Source organism: Drosophila mojavensis, unplaced genomic scaffold (genome assembly GCF_018153725.1).
Source record: "Drosophila mojavensis isolate 15081-1352.22 unplaced genomic scaffold, ASM1815372v1 contig_36, whole genome shotgun sequence".
Taxonomy (NCBI): Eukaryota; Metazoa; Arthropoda; class Insecta; order Diptera; family Drosophilidae; genus Drosophila; species Drosophila mojavensis.
The window spans coordinates 2,514,437-2,535,641 of record NW_025318858.1 but is presented as its reverse complement, the minus strand read 5'-3'; the positions used below and the strand labels follow the sequence as shown (position 1 = coordinate 2,535,641).

Here is a 21,205-nt window from a genome sequence, read left to right as displayed (position 1 = left end):
GTAGGGGCAGGTGGGGCGGGTGTTGAATTACATGCTGTGGCATGCAACGGCGTCACCAACAACAAGCTGATAGACTATGTGTGTGTGTGTGTGTGCTCGTGTGACTACAATATCATTTACAACAAGCAAATGCCGGCTGGTGGGTGGAATTGAGAGGCAGGGCAGAGCAGCTAGGGTAGGTGGGAGGGTCTGCCGCTACCGCTGCTGCTGCTGTTGCATTTGCCGCCATGTCGCGCGAAATTTACAATTGACGTCGTTGGCGACGTTGTTGTTTGGGTTTCTAGATGTTGTTGTTGCTGCTGCTGCTGGTGTTTCAAATGCTCTCGCATAGCTAGACTCTCCCGGCTCAACAATGTTCACTCATGCGCAGTGAACACAGGCAGCTGCAACAGCAACAACAACAGCAACAACAACAGCAACGGCAAGAGCAACGCCAACAATAACAATAGCAACAACTGCCACATTTGACGTGCAAAACGTCTAGAATTTCGCTTGACGGCTTTTTGGCTCTCGATGCTCAACACGAGTAGCCGTTGAAATTTAAAACAGCCAACCAAAAAGCAACAACACGCAAATGTAACACAATGTTGTTGTCGCGTACGAAAGTGCAGCCCAACAGCTGCAACAGCAGCACCAAATCGAGATAAACTGGCTGGAGATTTATCCACTCAGACGGGCAGCTGAGAAGTGTAGGCGTGGGCTAGACAGCTCACTACCTCCCCCAGTCCCTCCTCCTCCTTCCACAAATCCACATCGTCATCATTATCAAAATGAACCCTCGATAAAAGCGTTTGTCAAGTCTCGAATTACGCCCAGCTGTCAATCAATTACAGCTTGACAAGTGCACAACAACTAAAAGTTTCGCCATGCAAATCGAGACCCAGACAGAGACAGAGACAGAGACTGAGAGAGAGGCGGCGAGACTGAGAGAGGGACAGAGAGAGAGAGAGAGTGAGAGAGACCGAGAGAGACCGAGACCACATGCCACTCGTTTTGACTATTGACAAGGTTATGTCAATTCGAAACACCGGCACATGGTAACACTTTCCAACACTGCCTGTCAAATGTTGCACACATTTTGACAACCAGCTGACCGCAAGCGATTGCAAATTTTATTAACTGTACTTTTCATTGCAATAAATCAAATTAAGGTTAATTTTATTAGAATTCCATTGCATTGATAAATTGTCGCAAGTGTTAATAAATCTAAGCATGCTGCTTCCTCTCTCTTCCTTCATTTTAGTGTACTTTTATCTTATTTGCTCTTGTCTCGTTTTCCTATTTAATCCTTTATCTCCTCTTCTCTCATCTTTGCTTTTAACTCCTCTATTTATATGATTTTCATCTATCTCACAAATTTCTCCTTTAGTTTCCTCCCCAATCCGTTTGATTTTTTTTTTTTTTGTCTCTTTCATTTACTTTAGCTTTATATTTTCCGATTCTCATCTCTCTTCTCGTTCCCTCACACCTCCTCGACACTTCTTGCTTGCTTTTGATTTTTCTTTCATCTCAATTGCTCACACATCTTTTCCATTAATTTAATCACCTCTTCGCTTTCACTCGCTTATTCTTCTTTACATTTCTTATTCTCATTTCTTCTTCCTTCCTTTCTTATGTTTATTTTCATCTGTTTACCCTTTCTCAGCTTTCTGTATCTTTCTGCTCTTATAAATTTTACCAAAGCTCTAACTCCTCTTTGAAACAAAATAATATATGGCAACTCGGAATCCTAAGCGAAAGCCCCAGATAAACTCTAAAGTAATGACAAATATTATAAATAGCAATTCTAAGGAATTTACTTGAGATCTCTTGTGCTCAAGGTCGTTGATGTAGCACAATTATGAAAGAGGTGCTGCGTTCTGCAAAACACCAGAGAAGGGGAGGAAAAGAGAAGAAAACACAGGAACAAAAATTACTTGAGATAAAAAGGTTGTTAAAAACGACTTTTGTCTTGTTGTATTTCATTTCGCTTCACATTTGCTTTTGTTGTTGTTGTTGTTTTTGGTATGCTTATCACTTTTACAAAAGAAATTTCTATAGCAAAAAATTTGCACTGAATTTTTTTGTCAAAACAAATTTCGGCGAAATCTTACAAATTTTTATATCGATATAGATAGGTATTTACCCGTAATTTAATGATCAATTAACAACAATTGGGTGCTCCTACAAATACATTATTAAAGCGTTTGCCATGCTTAGCTCAATTGAACTACAATTGGCTGACAATTAGCGCTGATTGCAAAGCAGAGCTCAAGAATTGTGCAAAATATAGCAATGAAAGAGAGCTCAGGTAAGCTAGGGCAAGGCAAGGCAAGTTGAGCAAAAGGGGGATGAGGTGGTGTCTGGCACAGACACACTTATTGCAAATTTCCGCCTAGACGACAGACCCAAGAGCCGTTAAGCAAATAGGAAGGAAATCAACTGTGTGATCCAAAAAAACAGAAGAAAACGGCGCACAAGAACCTGAACCAGAAAACTAGAGAACTAGAAATGGTAACAGAACCAGTGAAGCAAGTCGCAACAGGCCGTCACCTGTATGCCAGGTGTAAGCTGTCAGATTGTTGCCACCAAAAAGGGGCGCGGGGGGGGCTGTGAGGGGCGCGGTGCAACGGGGACCGTGTGGCACGTCTGACGGAAACGTTTGGGCCGAGCGCGAACATGGGAAATGACACTAGGAAATCGCTTGTAAACAACTCGCTCGGTGACTCTATATGATCGTCATCATCATCAACATCACCATCGTCATCATCATGAACATCATCATCATCATCGTCATCAACATCAGCCTCATTTCATTACGCTATCAGCATTGCTGCAAAGATGTGCGATTTGCATTTCATATGCAAATTCTGTCACGTCTGGCGCGGAAGACGACGCTTAGACGTGGTTCTTCAGATACGAAATGGGCAATACGAAATGGGGGGATACATATTCAGTTTATATTCATATGTGTATTATAGGCAACTGCCAGCGATAACCATTGGCGCGCCTGATAAGCCCGCTATCAGCTATCAGGCAAATATATGAAAAGAATTTCAGCGCGAACAAGTGACAATATACATTTATTGCTAAAAGTTGGTAGAGCTGAGAACTAGTTTAAATACGAAATTCTTGTAAATTATGTTTATCTATTGTAGTCGACTAAGATTTCAAATCATTTGCTAGCATTCTGAGAGTTTCTTTTACATATTTCAGAAAACTTATGTGCTAGAGACTTAAAAATTTTGAATATATATATATCCACTAATATACAACATGCTAAACTCGAGTTATCAAATGTAAATACTTAAAATACACGCCCACCAGAAAATCGCAAGATACAATAGTTTGACAAAAATTCTAAAAAAATTAGATTACTATAAAATACTAAATCAAAGCAGTCTTGTAAAATTTGTTTAGTTATTTGCTTTTTTATTATGTGTAGCAATTGAGCAGATAAGAAATCATAGGGCAAGGCAAATACAAACTAAAGTCTTTAGCATTATGATAATATAGTATGAGACTCTATATAATGCATTAGAAATATATTAAAATATAAATATATACATATGTATATGTAAATGTGTTATACTAAATATTTATATATATATAAATATATTTATAAAATGTTATCAGCTGCGCAGCTTCAATTCAATTACGAATTAGAAAACCCCTCACATACTCGATCTCTCTCCCTCTCTCTCTCTCTCTGTTTCTCAAACACAGACACACACACACACAGGCACACACAATCTGTGCCTAGTCTATATACGATTTAAGTTGCTACATTTGTAACACATTTTAAGTCGCAACTAATGTAACAACAACAGCAAGAGCAACAATAATAAAAACAAATAGCCAAAACGAGGTCATTGCCTATTAGCAATATAAGTGAAAATAAATGGATGTGAATAATATTAAATGTAAAAAGAAAAAATTCCAAAGTCCAGCAAGACGAATACGCAATGCCCTTTCAAGCACAAGACAAATAAATTCAATTTCTGAACACCGCTTTTTATATTTTATAGATAAAGTTTTGTTTTGTACTACGCGTCGGCTACTTGATATTGGCTAACATCAATGCCAATCGAAGCGCTAATTGTTATTGGGAAATCAACAACACTAAAAGAGCTTTAGTTAGGTTATGTAAAAACAGAAAACTACGCTTTAGCACTCTGAGTTCTGGTTGTAAACTACGCGTCGGCTACTTGATATTTTGTATGCTTTTTATGTATGCGACTGGAAACTGTACCTATTGGCCAAAAGCTTGAATAGTGAATATAGCTTAATGCGCATAGTGTTTGGAAAGCAATAACATATTGAAGAAGTGCGACAACTTTGAGCAACTTTGAGCAGTTGGAATTCATTTGCTTGTACAACTAGTCGGCTACTCAATCTTTATCACTTTGGGTTGTAAATGTAGATAAAACTCTAGCAACAACACTGAATTCCATTATCATGACTAATTAATCAAGTAAGTACAGCGTGGTTTATATAAGATTAACACCAAAAACAATAAATGCAGTATGTAATTTTCCTTATGGATGTATAAATATGAAATGAAATATATAGCTTCAACTCTAACGGCAATCAAGTAGAATCAATCAAGTAGATTCATTCCGAAACCTAATTACGAGTCTTTCATATTTAAAGCATGCCATTAGAAAAAAAAAAAAAAAAAAAAAAAACTTCTTATCAACAAGAAATATTTTCAATACAAATTTCTGCTGTAATTTAGAAGAGGCAACACCAACAACGATCTCCGACCGATACCGCTCTAACGATGCCAATAATAGGTGCAATAACAAACGAATCGTTGACAATATATTTACATAACAGTTTTGCACCTCCATAAAAAAAGAAGATATATATAAAAATATATACATATATTTCTTTATATATATATATATGTATATATATGTATATACCTCGCATCTGTATCTATATGTGTAGGCAAAAATATTTGGAAACACGTTTCGGTTATTTAAATATTTTCACTAATTTGTGTGAATGCGAAAAAAAAATAAACACGAATTTCTCAAATCAATTGAAAACCGATACACAACAACTAAAAGAACAACAACAACACATCACATATCATTAGCAACAACAAAAATAAAATGAAAAAAAAAAATAAGCAAATAAAAACGGTCGAACGTTCAAATTTAATCATTGGGCTTAATTAAAATCAACATGAGAATGAATTTTTTTCTTTTCAAATATTTGCTAAGTGGAGAGAGAGAGAAAGAGAAAAAGAGAGAGGAGCAGATGTGAGCAGACGCTTTAAGACGGTATTTTTTTTTTTTTTTTTTTTTGCGTCTGGTTCTGGGTCTAGTCTGCCTGGAGGCCGCCAATGATAGTGCAACAAAAACAACCATAACAACAACAAAAGCAACTCGAAAACTATTTAGATTTAAGATCAACGATAAACGACGCATTAAACGCTGTCCGGCAGACTCGAGGCACCAACCAGGCACACACCTGTCCCAGCAACAGTCACAACAACAACAAGAACAACAACAAGCAACAAGCAAGTACTCAGTACTCATAGTTGTACTTGAGCCCAAGCCCAAGCCCAAGCACAAGCACAAGCTCAAGCCTAGAACCGGCCGCACCTCCACAGACTTTGCCTTTGTGCCGCGATCTGTCTGCCTGTCTGAGTTTTAGTCTTATAAACCATATTAGAAAAGCAGCAGTGAGATTGTTGGAGCAAAGAATGAACGACTATGAGATGACCTGTAGGCAAATACTGAAAATTAGCACGGCCTTGAAAGTCGATATTTATCGATTTGAGAGTAATTATACTGACTAGCATTATTGAGAAGTACAAAATGTTCGAACGATCTATCAAATGTTCTTAACTAATCATTAAGGTCCGAGCACAGTTTATATATTCATTAAATATTTATATAAATGAATATAATTTGTTATCGATAAATATAAACATCGATTTTTCATGAATATTCAATATTGCATGTTAATATTAATAGTATTAAGATTACCAATAGAATGTCTATCACCAAACTCTCACAGTAATTCCAAATGATCTTCACATAATACTGCACAACTACCCATTATGCCTGTCTCTGTTTGAATGGGCATAGGGTATCAAAAACAAGCAAAGCTAGCGAACATCACATGACATGCTGATGATGATCATGATAATGATGATGATGATGATGATGCAAGGAGGTCTCGAGACTAGCCAGCGGGTTTTTACTAGATCAACCAGTGAGGGTGAGGGCGAAGCTTTGCAAAAACAGAGAGAGAGAGAAAAAAACATTCAGCAACACAAGAACAAAACCTCAATCTCTCGAGCTTATCGCGCTTATCACATCGCCAACTGTCAGCTCGGCCAACAACAAGCTCAGCGAAGCAAATCCCTGGGGTTAATAATCATATGCATACAGTATAAGCACTTTTATATATACATATATAAAGTCCAAAGACTCGGATTTTGTGGGTGGCAGATAAGGCTTATTGAAAACACCTGCTTAATAACTGGTTCAAGCTGTGAACTGGCGAGCTAATAGTTAACATGATCTGTGCACATGAACTATTTCAAAACGGCGACACTAAAATATTTGAAATATTTTTTGGGGAAATCCAAGGCGAATTTAATTGCAAACGAATTCAGCATGATACGCCAATTAGCTAAGCACAAGACGAAGCAAAGAAAGAAGCAGATAGAGAGAGGGGGAGGAGAAGTGAGAGGATAAGAGAGAGAGAGAGAGAAAGGGAACACGTGTCAGCTTGCTGGTCACAAGGAGAGCTTTGCGCTGTGAGCGATTGGTCGATCTTATCAACTGCGCTTAACCCTGACTACATACAGTTTGTTTTTTTTTCGTATTTATTCGCCCTTTGTCTTAATATTAATATTTTTTTTTTTTTTTTTTTGGCAACTCGAAACGTGGTCAGCTAAACTTTTCGCTGAGTTATCAGGCTGGGTGTGAGCGAGATAAGATAAATGTATGTATGTCCAATATATGGATTACAACAACAAGAACAACAAGAACAACGAACGTGCCATGAATATGACCAGAAAAACACGCTGAAAGAGCGACAAACAAACAAAAAGCAAGCAAAACATTAACTAAAACTAAATTTGTATACAAAATAAACAGCACGAGAACTCACACATTTACATATATACATATATTTAAAGATTAAATTGTATGTAAATTTTGATTATTTTTATGACAAGCATCAACAACAGCAAAACCAGTTGGAACTGAATTTAAAAACATGAAATTTGCTCCCAAAAATAATATTTTTTTGCGCATTTCAAGATTCTTGAGTGCAAAAACACTTTGGCGGTTATGTAAGCAGCAGCAGCAGCAGCAGAAGCAGTAGCGGAGCGAAAGAAATACAGTGAGAGAGACAGAGGCAGGCAGCGAAAGTCAACAGGCGACGCAACTGCGACTGCGACTGCGAGGGCTGCCAACTTGATTAGTCACACATAGGCGCCAATACAAACCAAAAACCAAAAAAAAATCAAAAGCTCAGCCGCAACTCTGCGAAGGGCGAAAAAGAAAAACAAAACACAATTACATACACATGTATAAAAAGGTCTGCCGACTGCTCAGTCAATGTCTGCGCCTCGTGACAACGTCAGAGGCGTCGTTATTGTCTTTGTAGTTGTTGTTGCTGCTGCTGCTGCTGCTGCTGCTGTCATCGTCGTCTATCACGTTCATTGGCATTTGAAAGCAACTTTGTTTGCATGCTGCGCCCGTTTGGGGGCGCTCTGCGGTAACTACAGCCAGCGCTGTCTGCCGCCGCGTCTTCTGCCTTTGCTTTTGCTTGTTATTGTTGCATACATACAAACAAAATGTTTGCGTATTCCTTTTTTGCGCAACGAAACGCCGCTGGCTATTGGCATTGCTGCGACTGCGCGGCGGCCCAGACAAGAGCAGCAGCAGCAGCAGAGGCAGCCCAACAAAGTCGAATAGAGAGAGGGAGAGCGGGAGAGCGGGAGACCGGCAAAGAGAGCGAACAGCAGCAGACAATCGTCAACCGGTTTGCGATTTATTTTTGCCCTTGCTATCCCTGCACTGCGCTATGCCGCCGGCTCTTTCAGTTAACCCTTTTGCTAGTTATTATTACATATTTGCTGAATATTTAACATTGAGTCTGGTGCGAATCGAAAAAAGCACAGTCAACAATGACAAGCAAAAAAAAATAAATAAATAAATAAAGCAAAACATAAAAAACAGCTACTCAAAAGCACAATCAGTGCAAACCAAAATTGAGTATCGATCAATTTGCTATCGAGTTTAAATTCATAAGAATATGCTGTTCCTAAGGAGTTAATTGGCTAAATACAAAGAGAGCAACAGAGAGAGAGAGAGAGAGAGAGAGGGAGAGAGGACCTCAGAAGCTGCATGCGCCTTCGCTCTCTTCCGCTCTCTCGTTTGCTCTTAATTTCTGCTCTACGCTATTTTGATCGATTCAACTAAATTGACAACTCAATTGTCGCCGCACATACTAAAAATAATCAACGTTCGTCATTGTTCTTTGCTGTTTGCCAGCAAACAGACGTCAGCAGCAGAGACAACTTGTCGTCGCTGCAGAGCGCCGACGTCGACGTCGTTGCCGTCACCGCCACGGCCACAGCAGACGCGCTGGCTGCAAGCAGCAGTAAGACAAAAAAAAATAACTTTGGGCCAAACCAACAGCTAAAAAAACTCTGGTATTTATTGTAATCCAACAAAAAAATCGAGTGCGCTGTTTAAGCATAAAATTAAGTAGTTTAAATAAATAAACACAACAAAAAAAAAAAAACGAACGTGGCCGGATCAACAGCAATTTTTTTTTTGCAGTGAAGTAGAGAAAGAGATAGCACATTGCACTGGCATTTAAATATATACATATATAAGAATACATTTAAGAAAAAAAAACACTCACTCGCATTCACACACTCATACTATATTATAATATTTGCATAATTTTAAATGCTGCGCATTTATATGTGTGTGCTACTCAGTCACGCTGCCGCAAATACGATATTGCTATCACTCTCACACAGCATTTGACTTCGCCTTTTGTATTTTTATGAGTTTTTAACGGGCGCGCAAGCGACGAAATGTCGTTAAAGAAGATCGAATTGAATGCGAAATGTGAATGAGAATAAAAGAACAACAACAACGAGAAGCAGAAGAAGAAGAAGAAGAAGAACAGCAGCAATGACAACCAAATATGGCGCCGCCTCAAACGCCGCCAGTGGGCGCTGCAGTAGCCGAAGGTGTGAAGCAAGCGACGGCGCTTTTCATTTCTGATTGGAGGCGAGCGAATTGAGAGCCCAACCTGAAACATAATTAGAGGAACAGCGGCCAACCTAATTTTATTTATTTTTTCTTGTCAAAGCTTTAACGGTATTAAAATGCGTGAAATGCGAAAATGCGTGAAACATTTGTATTTAGAGCGAATGCGCGTGTTGTGTAAAATTTGCAATCTTTTTTTTTTTTTTGCCAATAAGACTTTCCCAATTTGGCAGCTATAAAGCTTGTATTCATATTAGAAATTTGCTTGAATTCGAACTGATTAGAATTGAAGCTCTTCTCAAATTCAACTGCTTGTATAAGAAGATAGTGAACAAGTTCACTTATCTATTGTATTATTATCTAATTGACTCGCTTTTGCTCTTACCTTTCGTTTCTTGTGATCCAGTTCACATTGCGCCTTGTGCATTTCCTTGAGTTCCACCTCCTTGAGCTGATCCAAAATACGTTGATATTTCTCTCGATTCTCGACATCGAGCGCCACATGAAGGTAATCATGCCAATTCCTTGAGTCGAAGCCCCAATGGCAGGTGCGATTCTCCACCTTGCGATGCACATGACCCACGAATTTCTGCGGCGAAAACCAGCAATTGCATTCCAGACACTGAATGCACGTCGGTTTTTGATACGAATACATATCCGGCGTACAGATGCCCTCGCACTTGCCAAAGCACTTGTGATACACCTGAAAGCTGAGGGCGCCCTTGCCCAGGCTCTCGACGGGCACATAGCTGTTCCGATCGGAGCGATGCAGGAGAGCGGCGCAGAGGCGTTCCGCATCGGTGCGTGTGATCAGGCCGCTGCCCTTCACATCCGATGGCAAAATCTTGGCGGCCTTGAACTCGACCAGTTGTTCGGGCGTGCACTGCGAACAGGAGATGCCCAGATCCTCGAAAATGCCATTGATCTGATCTAAAGTGAAATCGCTGAGCACATTGTTCAGAAATTGCGGCAAGCACAAACGCATTTCGCCGCCCATCGAGAAGCAGCCAATCGCCTTGCCCTCCAAGCGCGTCTCATACAATTCGCCGCAGTCGGTGTCCGGCTGCGTTAGGATGGGCTGTGACAGTTCTGGCGGCAGCGGCAGCGGCGCTGCGTATATCTGTTGGTTCCGTTCGCTGTGAGCTGCGGAACTAGCTGTGGCGTTTGCCGGCTCATGCGTGTGCAGGTCATGTGGTTCCGGTGAGCTGCTTATTTCCTTTTTGATTAGCGCCACGGCGGGGCCCTGCAAACTTTTCGTAGCGCTCGTTTGGTACTTTTTCAGCACGCTGCTGATCATCGGCGTTACGTATTCGGTCATCGCACAGTTATCGATAACACGCTCGATAGTTCACTCTATGTTTTATTGACGTTGTTTCTTCTGCTGCTACAATAAACTGTCGGGCGAGCTTTTACATTTTCGTTCAATATTACAATTAAATTTTTACCAATATTTTTTTTTTTTTCGTTTTATTTGTTTAGAACTTTAACAATTTGGCACAATTTGTTGAACTTCATTTTATTTCGCGCATTTTTCCGGTTTTTATTTTCACTATCTTTCTCTTTCTTTCAAATTAGGCGCTGCTGCATTTGCCGACGGCGCTGCGCTGCTTGGCGCTTTATGCGCCGCTAGCTTTTACATGCATTTGCATATGTATATTTGCCTATGTGTGTGTGAGTATGTTTTGAAGGCGCGCGTGTTGCGCTCTGTCAACGTCGACGCTGACGTCGCTGTAGGCGACGTGCACAATATTTTCGAAATTGTTGTCTTAATATATTTTCTGCTGCTGTCGTTGCTGCTGCTGCTATGACTTTGGTTGCTCTTGTTGTTGCTGTTGTTGTTGTTGTGGCACTCACTTATTATTAAATTTTGCCATAAATTAATTTCCACTTCGTATGCTTAATATTTAACCGCACGACGCATGGCGACGCTGCCGAGACGGATACGGAGATACAGAGCAGAGCAGAGCAGACGCTGGCACAGACGAAAACGCAGGCCGGCAGACACGGACGCACACCGGCCGCACACACACTGACGCGCGCACACAGACACACACACGCACACTGAGATAGATTGGCTGAGCGGCACTCACACAGGCGTGCGTTGACTTCGACTGCGACGCCGACGCCGCCGCCTGACAATTGTGAATTGCGAGCCGCCTTGTTTGTGCACTATTTATAAACTATTTGAATTTATTTAATTTTTTCTTTTCTTTATTTCTTCTTGCTGTTGTCGTATCTTAATTAATTCTTATTTTTGCATGCTTCTATTGGAATATTTATTTAGGAATTTTTGCTCTTTGGGCTGGCTCCTCTGCCACCATAAAAACAACACGAACTATCACACTCACGCACACTAAAACGCGCGCACGCACACGCACACGCAAATATATGTATATAAAGCCTGCACTCTGCAGCCGCGCACTCAAAATACACGGCGTTTACGTTTTCGTTTTGTTTCTTTGATTTGTTGTTGTTGCTGCTGCGCTCAACGCTTTTATTGTTGTTGTTGCTGCTGCTGCTGTGTCGTTATAGTTGTGCTAATACCGAACTTGCCGTTACGCGTTCGCACGTGCGAGCTTTCTGACGACCGCCACAAAACTGTTGAAATGTATTCGCTGCGTAGCGGCAATTGCAAAGAGCGCACCGCAGACGTATCTTTTTTCGCGCGCACTCTCTCGCATTGCTCTCCCACTCGTTCGCTCTTTAAACTTGCAGATACAAAAGACAGACGGCTGGTCTCTCTGGCAAAGCACAGCCAACCACCATTTGCTCTGCAGCATTTGGCGGCCACTCTCTTCCATCTCAGAGGCGAATTTGCAAAGCCAAAAAACAATAACACAGACACATTCTTGGTTCTGTATAGAAGCTTTTAAAATGATCGTTGCATTAATTATTGAATATTGGTCAAGTTTAATGTATGACAGCGACACTGAATATTATTTGATTGATATAAAAAAAATCAATCAAACTAGCTTTAATTTGCAGAAAATAAAATATTTATAAATAAATTGCAAAAAAGGTTCTTACAACTTTCATTTTAGCCCTCGTTAAGAGTAATGTTGCTATGCAATCTAGAATGTTGCACCATGCTGCACATGCTGTCATCTCGCAGCAACATGTGTCTATACAAATAGCAACAGGGCAACTTGCGATTCATCGACAACTACAAATCGACAGAAATCGAACATGACTATCGGACGCAAAATTGAGCCACTTAAAGTTGGTTGCGCGCAAAATTGGTGCTGCCAGCTAGTGAAAAACATATAGTGTTACACTCTTCGCACACTAGTGCTCAACTCTCTGCGCTGCGAACAGCTGTTTCTTGTTTTTAGCTGCTGATTGAAATTTGGGTAAATCTCGAAGAAAATGCATGAAAAAGCATAAATTACTGAGAAATAAAATACAAAAGCAGTACTAATTGTGTTTTCCGACACTTGCAGTTAGAAGACGCAACAAAATGCCGGAGCCACGCAGCCCAATGGCCAGCTTTGTACAATCCGTGCAAAATGCTATCGATGGACCAATTACCTGGTTTCGCGGTAAATAAAAATACAAAATTATTATGCAAATTGCATTTGCAGTGAGTGCAGAAAGCAGGCAATAGAAAATACAAGCAATTGACAATTGAATACTTTTTAATATGCAATTTATGAAATTACATAATGACATAACCTCAAATTTAATGTCGGCTTTGTTTTTGTTTACATGCGAAGAGACAATTGTGGAGCCGAACCAACAGAAATCGAACTGGTATCATCAGCGCTTTCGCCGCGTGCCTACCATCGATGAGTGCTACACAGACGATGCCGTCTGTCGCTTCGAGGCGGATCAGCAATTCCGGCGCGATCGCATGGTGGACAATGAGATTTTGAATATCCTGCGGCAACGCTTCGAGGATTGCACCTTGTACGAGGCACCCGATCACATGGTCAAGTGCAAGCCGCTGATGGATCAGTACCAGCAAGCTGCCGAGAATTGGTTTATCAAGTGTAGGAATCATATCACATTGAGAGAGCTAAAGAGTGAATCTTTAATCTTTGCTCACATTTTGTCTATATCCTTGCAGATGGCGATTTGGGCGGCTATGCCAATGCCAAGACCGCTTTAATGAAGCAGAAGCATCGTTTGATCTGGGAGCGTCGCCACGGACCCGTTGGCAGCGGCATGAAGGATGACGAGCAAATACCTGCCCACTAAATAGAAATATTTCGTGCAACAATTTTCCAACACACCAAGCAAATGTTCGTGGATTTACATCAAATATACACACCTGAAAAATGTAGAAAAATTGAGGCTAATATATATATGTCGTAAATGGTGCACTTCTGGAATGCCACATGAAAATAGAATTGGTGTATATAAAAGCAAGCTGGAATGTATTTTACAAAGCCAACCCTTAAATATGCTCGCAGAGGCATGGATATCTAGCTAACACGTCTATAATACAAACTATGTAGTCCACAAAGCTTTTATCGAGCCATACATAAGTCTTTCAAACAAAAATCTGCCAAAATAGTTGCATTAGTTCTAGTTCGCGAATATTTTTGTAATTAGTCGAAACTGCTCAGAACAGCCTCTTTGATCACTCATGAGAAATAATTTAATAAAAAAATATATGCAGATAGTTCAGATATATACCCAGAGAGTAAAAAGCAGTAATCTTTTAAATTTGCACACAATATTCACTACTGTCTAATATCGAAGCAGCTAAAAGTATGCAATGGAAATTTTCCACATTCGAATTTATTTATGCCTAGTTGCACGCAATGGAATTTTACGCGCTCGCAATTTCGCCGGCAACTAAAAGTATGCAACAAAAAATTGCCATAGCAAATTTTGCAGTTGCCTTCTGCGATTTCTGTTCGCCTGGTACTTCAGCTGAAATTTTTATAAAAATCTTGCAGCGGCCGAAGCAAAATTTGAGAAAAATATTTTTTTCTTGTAACTTTAACAGCAGTTATTATGACACATTTGCATACCATATGAGAGGTTTTTTCTCCTGAAGAAATTAAACCAATTTTTAAGTTTTATAAAAATTTGTTGTTTATTGCCATCAAAGTTTATTTGTTTCTGTTTTATATAATTTATATTTTAAATAAATTACAATTTTACAACTATTTTACAAGAATATGTATAGAATATATATCAATTTCTGTTGACCTTCATAAAAGGACATTTTGGTCCCTCACACGAACGGGTGGAAATTTAAGGACGGAATTTAGAAAATTCATCGTGGCATAGAACGAAATTAATAATATATTTCCATACACTTCTTGCTTTGTTCTTGAAATCTTCGTTTATATAGTTAAGTTATGCGATCGCCGTTTATAGAGCTTAGATTCGAAATATATTCGTATTGTTCTATATAGATATATATTGTTGTATAGATATAGTAAAAGATATTTGCTAGTCAGGACAACTTAAATTAAACATGCACAATTTTTTAGACATCTAGAACTTTCGTTATCTGGTTAGCATTAATTCTAGATAGCAAATTTACTGCTTCTTGATTACAGTCTCAATATTATTCAATCTTAAACATTCCAAAATGTTCAATAAACGTTCTTGGATATGTTAAGATTAAGTACAGCGTTATGAAAGGAATATAGCTAAAGTAAGGATTGGGTTGTCTTAAAACAAAATATAGTCAAGGTTTGTTTAAGTCTTAAGAGCTGTGGCAGTATCATACGAGAGTAGGCTGAAACAATGCTGGCTCTTTCCATAAGAAATGATTAATTAACTATCAATCTTGCTATTTATGTTAAGGTCGCATCATTTTCAGACCAACCTCATAAATAAGTTAAACATATAGCAAGGATTCGGATCTTAAGGAAGCCCTTAGCCTTTAGCTCCCTCAAAATCGAAACCCTTGCGCTCAATGAAATAGTTTTAACTAGATTAATTCCTAACTTAAATTAGCTAATTGAGACGAGTGGCTTGTTCATTAAGCTCTTTTTGAGCTTGGCCAAAGCGCTGTTTGCTTCCCTTTCGCCAGGTTTTTTATCCTTGTTCCTGGGTCCAAGCGGTATCATATTGGTGTCGATCAGGCGCCTGCGGAAGTTCTTGTAGAATTGCAACACCTGCGGATTGGCCCACACCTGCTTGGCATCAAAGTCCAGAATTCGCACAGACTGCAACGATTTAGCTCTGGATAGTGCTACATAAGCCTGGCCAGCTTCGAAGACCTTGGACAGTGACATCTCCACACAATCAAGCGTCAATCCTTGACTTTTGTGTATGGAGAAGGCCCAAGCGAGCTTCAGCGGTATTTGGCGACGTGTCACCAGTCCACCTGTCGCTGTCTTAATGATCCACTTCTCCTGCCGGCATATGTACTCCTGATTGTTCTTAAAGCGCACCACGGGCAAACCCTTCTCAATGCGCACAACGACGCCGCGTGCACCGTTGACCAAACCATTGGCTATGTTGATATTCTTGAGCAGCATGACCTGAGCGTTGACTTTCAGATAGAGCTGAGCCGGCGCCTGCACCTGCTGATCCAGTTGCTTGCTCATATATGCATCCGAATCCTCTGCACGGAAGAGCACTTTTTCCCCGCTCAAGTTCTCCAGCTTCGATTCATTTATGGAGTTCGCATCGTTCGTGTGTGAGCAGAGCTGTGTGGCCAAAATCCCATTGCCTTCGATCTTCTGCTTGGACGTGGACACCAATCTCGCCGAGATGCTCTCATTCACATGTCCAATGCGCAGATGATTGAGTATTTGCACAAACTCCGGATCCGATTGGCGATGCACTTGCTTCAGCTCGTAGACGCATTGAATGCAACTCTCCCAGGCGCTCGACTGGAAGCAGAAGCGTTGCACACCTGTCTCCCCTTTGATTACAGGTGGCAGCTGCAAGAAATCTCCACAAAGTATGAGCTGAATGCCACCAAAGGGTCGCTCGTTGCGGCGCACATGACGAGCAACAGCCTCGATTTTCTGCAAGAATTAAGGATTCAAATATATCAAATCTAATGCAAAATTATGTTTGTCAGAAATCAATGGAAAATGGAATTGCAAAGAATGTGTTCTGCATGCATAAAGTATAATTAGTTACATATATTTAGCATAACTCACCTCGAAATACTGTCCATCCACCATGGAGATCTCGTCTATGATCAGTCGCTTGCATTTGCGCCAGGTTTGCGCTGCTGCAGGACGAGACGCCAACTCAATGCAGCGTTGCAAGGTGCCATCGCCGCCAGCTATGCCAGCAAAGGCGTGCAGCGTGGTACCACCTATGAGGCAAGCGGCCACGCCTGTTGATGCAGTGGCCACGGTGCCATCTGGCGGCAGCGCCGAGATGATCTTGCGTAGCAGAAAACTTTTTCCCGTGCCCGCTGAGCCGGTGAAGAAAACGTTCTTGCCCGAGGTGCAAGCGCGCAGCACTTCCATTTGCTCGGCGCTGAGACGTAGCGAATCCTCCGACTCCGTGTTGTTGGCCAGAGGTGAGGGCTGATACAGTTTTTTGGCAGCTGGCACACCACTCTTGTCCTCCTTCAGCTCGTCGTAGCGTCGCTTCTTGGTGGCCTGGGGCGAGGGCGTCGTCGTGCTGCCACGCGTTATAAGCCCCGCCTTTTTGCGCGCCAAAACCATTTCGGCGGTGGTCACTGGGGAGATCTCCTCAAAGGTGCTGGGCCGTGAGCTCAGCATATGCTCGCGCAGCTTCTTTTGCATGGCTGCGTCGTCCTGTGGCGTCGTCTCGCCGTTCATTTTGATGAAAATCGTGCGCAGGAAGAGCATCAAGGTGCCGGGAGGCGCATTCGACAGATAAATAGCACACTTCTCCGCCTTGAAGTTGAACGTCGCCTTGCCCTCGGCCATGAATTTCTTGTGCACCATTATGTCCTTTAGCTTAAACTTGAGCGGCTTCAGCTTCTCGGGCGTCACTTCAACAAACATTTCGCGCAAATCGTTGCGCACCAGACGCAACGTCGCTGTGCGGTAGGCCAGCTTACGGCCCGTTATGCCCACCGCATTCGTCCAGTGTATGTTCACCGCGCATGTTAACACGGCATCGTTCAGATCCATTACTTATTTCTTTTAAAATATTTTATTTAAACGAAATTTTTACAAATCCCAGCGCAAAGCAAAAGAGTGTGCACACCTCCCGCCAAAAAAAATTAACTACCGATTATGCGATCGATGTGTATGCTATGCCACGCTGTGTTATCGATAGAATCGCTACATTGTTCGTTTATAGCACTAGATGGCGCTAGCAGCAGCCCGCTTTGCTTATTTTAAATTAATTTTATTAGGCATAAAAAGTATTTCAGAATTTTAAATGCAACTTATGTATTTAATGCATTATATATCAGTTGGTAATGAAGCACGTTATTCACCACAATTTTTTGAACTTGTTTCTCTTTCCTCTTCATTCGTAACAAAGAATATTTTGTTACACATATGTACATATTTCATCTCTATATCTTATCTTCTTACAAATGAGCCGATCGAAAGAGAAAATCGAATTCATGTCAAACACAAATATTTCTTAATACTACGACGTAATTAAAAATAATGCATTTATCATTTAGGAACAGTTAACATTCAGTTAAGCATCTTATGTAAAGCGTTGAAGTACTGCTGCCTGGCTTAGACTCGCGCAAACAATATGCGATAAGGGGTCTGAGCGGCGATTACTTTTTGCACAATTGAAATACAAATGGTAATGTGATTAATGTAAGATCTGCTAGCTGATTAATTAAGGTATAGGTCTAGTGTCACAAATATGCAATACAAGTAAGTAGAATGCAAATGAGTCAATAGGGCGTATTGCTTGTGTGAATAACAGCATCGCATCAGATGTAGGAAAATACATTTTTTACCATATGTTTGAATACATACAGTCCAACAAAACCAAAAATTTTCAACATTTCATGCATCCGTACTTTAATCACTTTAGTTTAAACAGGAAATGGAGCAACAATTATAATTCTTTTCATTAAACTTTCATTAAGTTTAGCTCTAAGTGAATATTGAAAAGAACGTAAAGGAAGCTTAAACAATAAAGAAAAAGAATTACTATTATTTATTTACTTTTTTTGTCAGACATCGTCATCGATTCTAGGAAGGCAATAAAACAGTTCATCCAATAAGTTCATGAAACTCGCCTGAAAAGAAAAAAAAAAAAAAAAATTTTTTAAAAGTATAAGAGAAAAAGAAAAAACAAGAAAAGAGAAAAAGAGAAAAAGTTCATTGATCGTTTCGAAGGTTTCAACATCGAGATGCGAAAATTTCCATAGTTTCTTTAGCATTTTACTTTTGCTTTTGTTTTTACAAATTTTCGAATGCATTATTGATCTATGCAAAGATGAAAGCGAGATAGAAAAATAAAGAATATAGTTTTATTTAATTTTTTATATTCGTTTATATACGATACCAACGGGTTTACTGGGCAGCTGTGCAAGGTTTGTCTGTCTTACGTCAAGCTGGATGTGAATTGAATTTGAGATGAATATACATAAAGATTAATATTTAAGATTAATGAAAATATTAAAACTACACTCACTTGGGGCGTGGTTAATCAAGAATTATTTCTCCTCCTCTTCCTCCCCTCAGATTGAAATATAAAGATTATACATACATATATGCAAAGTTTGAACTTGTTATTTCGATGCACTTCAAATTATTTTATAACAATTCTTTAGAAAAATATGTACATCAGTTTTGAGTTATCTCAACTTTGGGCTATTGAACTGCATCTGAAATTATGAGCTCGTCATTGCGCAGATTATTTTCAATTAAATTGGCGCAATTTGAAAAGGAGAGAAAAAAAAAAATACGTGCCATGCAGTCTGAATGCGGCGTTAAGCCTCGATTAGATCGTTTCACTTGGCGCCGAAATTCGAAAGCTCCGCTGATAACCAGAACTGATTTATAGGCCTATTGCATTGTGTATATTTTTCGGGACTCTTGTTTACGATATTTTTCCTATTTGGTTTTATTTCTACCTTTGTTTTTCTTACTTCGCATAAACAAAGTCAACTGATTCGGTTTGTTGTTTTCAAAATTAAATACACATTCAAAATATAAGCAAATGCAGATGTTTTTTCTGGTTTCTAGACGTTTGTATATTTATATCGCATGAATATGCATATATGTCTGTATATATAAATATGTATGTATTTAAGCACATTTATTTTTCTGGGTCATCGACGTTGGTAGAGAGCAGAGAAACAGCATTTTCGTATACCCTATATTTGAAGCATAGTTAAAGCCATTTATATGAGCTAATCCATATTTTCAATTTACTTGTTCGCTTATTCTTATTTTTCTAAATAATTTTTTCGTAACATAAAATATTTTGAAATATGCAAAAACAAAAAATAATAATAATTTATTATGATTATCAATCCCAAAGTATTTTAAAATTGTTAGCGAAAAATATGAAAAAGTCATTTACTTTATAAATATTATCTGACAATAGTCTAATATAGATTCATATTCATATTTGTTGTTTACAATTCTTATCAGAGTTTCGGCTGAAAAAATACCATTATGACAAATGTGACTGGAATGAATAGACCAGACACACAAACATAAATGTTAAATTTCATCTAAATTGATAAGTTGAAGTGCAGTCTGAATGATAGAGTAACTGGAATCAGAAAATAAATAAGAAATTAAGGCAAAAAGAAAATGTCTACAAAAATAACGTTAAAGAAAAGCCCATATCATAAATAATAATTGTTATTATTGGGTAATGTTGGGTATTATTGAGTAAATCATTAATAACGCCAAAAGCTACTTAATATAGGGTACACAAAATTCTATCATACCCGACACTTGTTGCTGCTCAGATGCCTCTCAAACGCACTCGACCCTAGGCTAAGGCGAGAGCTCGCTCGCGCTTCATTCATGAGAAACTATCATTGAATAGAAATAGCTAAATTAAGATGCTAATTCTGTACACATACACATGTATAAATATATATGTACGAATATATACTAATATATATGTATATATTCGTGTGTTTGTCTAGATTGTACTTAAGAGAGCTGCTGAAATGACATCGCGCAATTTCATCAGCCATACCGAATTTTGGCGACAACAAAATAAACACATTTCGTATGTCTATGGCGTGGCTACGAGGGATTAGCCTAAACACATCCTACCTGTGGGCGCGACGCACGACGCAATTTTCCTTAGCTACTGCGCAGGTACAAACAAACTGAGAAACTCGAAAAACTCGTTGAGCCACAAGGGTTGATAAGGCGCAAGAGAGAACGACTTATGCTCGCAATAAGTAAAAGGGAGAGTATGCGATATTCTGACATTGGAGAGAAAGAGAGGCCACTATAATCTGTTGTAGGCCCACACCCGCACGTAAGGCGGTTTTTTGTCAGTTATGCTGGGGTCTACGTGCGGGATGACACGGCAAGTTTTGTCGTTCTCATTCTATGTAATGCGTTTATCGCCTGAATTTTTTGGGGGTCAACTTTCAGGCATAGATATGGTTGGATAGAACTGCCCCGTAAAGAGCAACGAATGAGGTTAATTGCACAGGTGCAGAAAACTGTGGGGCGGGGGAAAAAAAATATTCAAAATTTTCCTCAGCTATGTTTAGAACGAGGTCAGCTGGGAAAGTGAGTGCGTGCTTTGCCACAGATATGTCCGATGAGAACATAAATAAGAGCACGTGGATTAAGCATTAACCTTGTGCATGATCGTGGGAGGCGAATGTGGCCCACATTATAGCCGAGGTCCTACACGTGGCGCCATTACATGATCTCTCCCTACCTATGGCTAATGGCCAAAATGGCAAACTACGTCGAATTCATTGGCACAATATTTACATGCTTCTGTCTAAAAATGTCGTCAATGGCGCCCCCGCAAACTGTTGTTGTTGTTGTTATGTTGTTTTTCGCCGGCTCGTGCCTCCGAATTTAATTGTTATATTACCTTTAATACGTCAGCCAATTATACCGGCAACGTGTCTTTATGCAAAGTAGTTACGTATG

General features: G+C 39.7%; 3 protein-coding genes across 3 annotated transcripts in view; 1 reads left to right on the top strand and 2 right to left on the bottom strand.

Moving 5' to 3' along the window:
- Positions 1-11,823, bottom strand: part of LOC6575797 (putative uncharacterized protein DDB_G0271606) — a 112,316-nt gene extending 100,493 nt beyond the window's left edge. The window contains exon 1 of the mRNA XM_032729242.2: positions 9,625-11,823. Coding sequence (XP_032585133.1) covers positions 9,625-10,557 — 933 coding nt within the window. The 5' untranslated portion in view covers positions 10,558-11,823. The remainder of the gene's footprint in view (positions 1-9,624) is intronic.
- Positions 11,824-12,483: 660 nt separating this feature from the next.
- On the top strand, positions 12,484-13,607 carry LOC6575795 (NADH dehydrogenase [ubiquinone] 1 beta subcomplex subunit 10). Its single transcript, XM_002001763.4, has 4 exons — positions 12,484-12,589; positions 12,680-12,778; positions 12,953-13,228; positions 13,306-13,607. Exons 2-4 carry the CDS (start codon positions 12,697-12,699, stop codon positions 13,434-13,436), a joined length of 489 nt encoding a protein of 162 aa, XP_002001799.1. The 5' UTR covers positions 12,484-12,589; positions 12,680-12,696; the 3' UTR covers positions 13,437-13,607.
- An 870-nt stretch (positions 13,608-14,477) lies between these two features.
- On the bottom strand, positions 14,478-17,379 carry LOC6575794 (ATP-dependent DNA helicase PIF1). The gene is made up of 2 exons (XM_002001762.4): positions 16,319-17,379; positions 14,478-16,180 (listed from the first exon to the last, which is right to left on the bottom strand). Exons 1-2 carry the CDS (start codon positions 17,270-17,272, stop codon positions 15,155-15,157), a joined length of 1,980 nt encoding a protein of 659 aa, XP_002001798.1. The 5' UTR covers positions 17,273-17,379; the 3' UTR covers positions 14,478-15,154.
- Between the last annotated feature and the right edge of the window lie 3,826 nt (positions 17,380-21,205).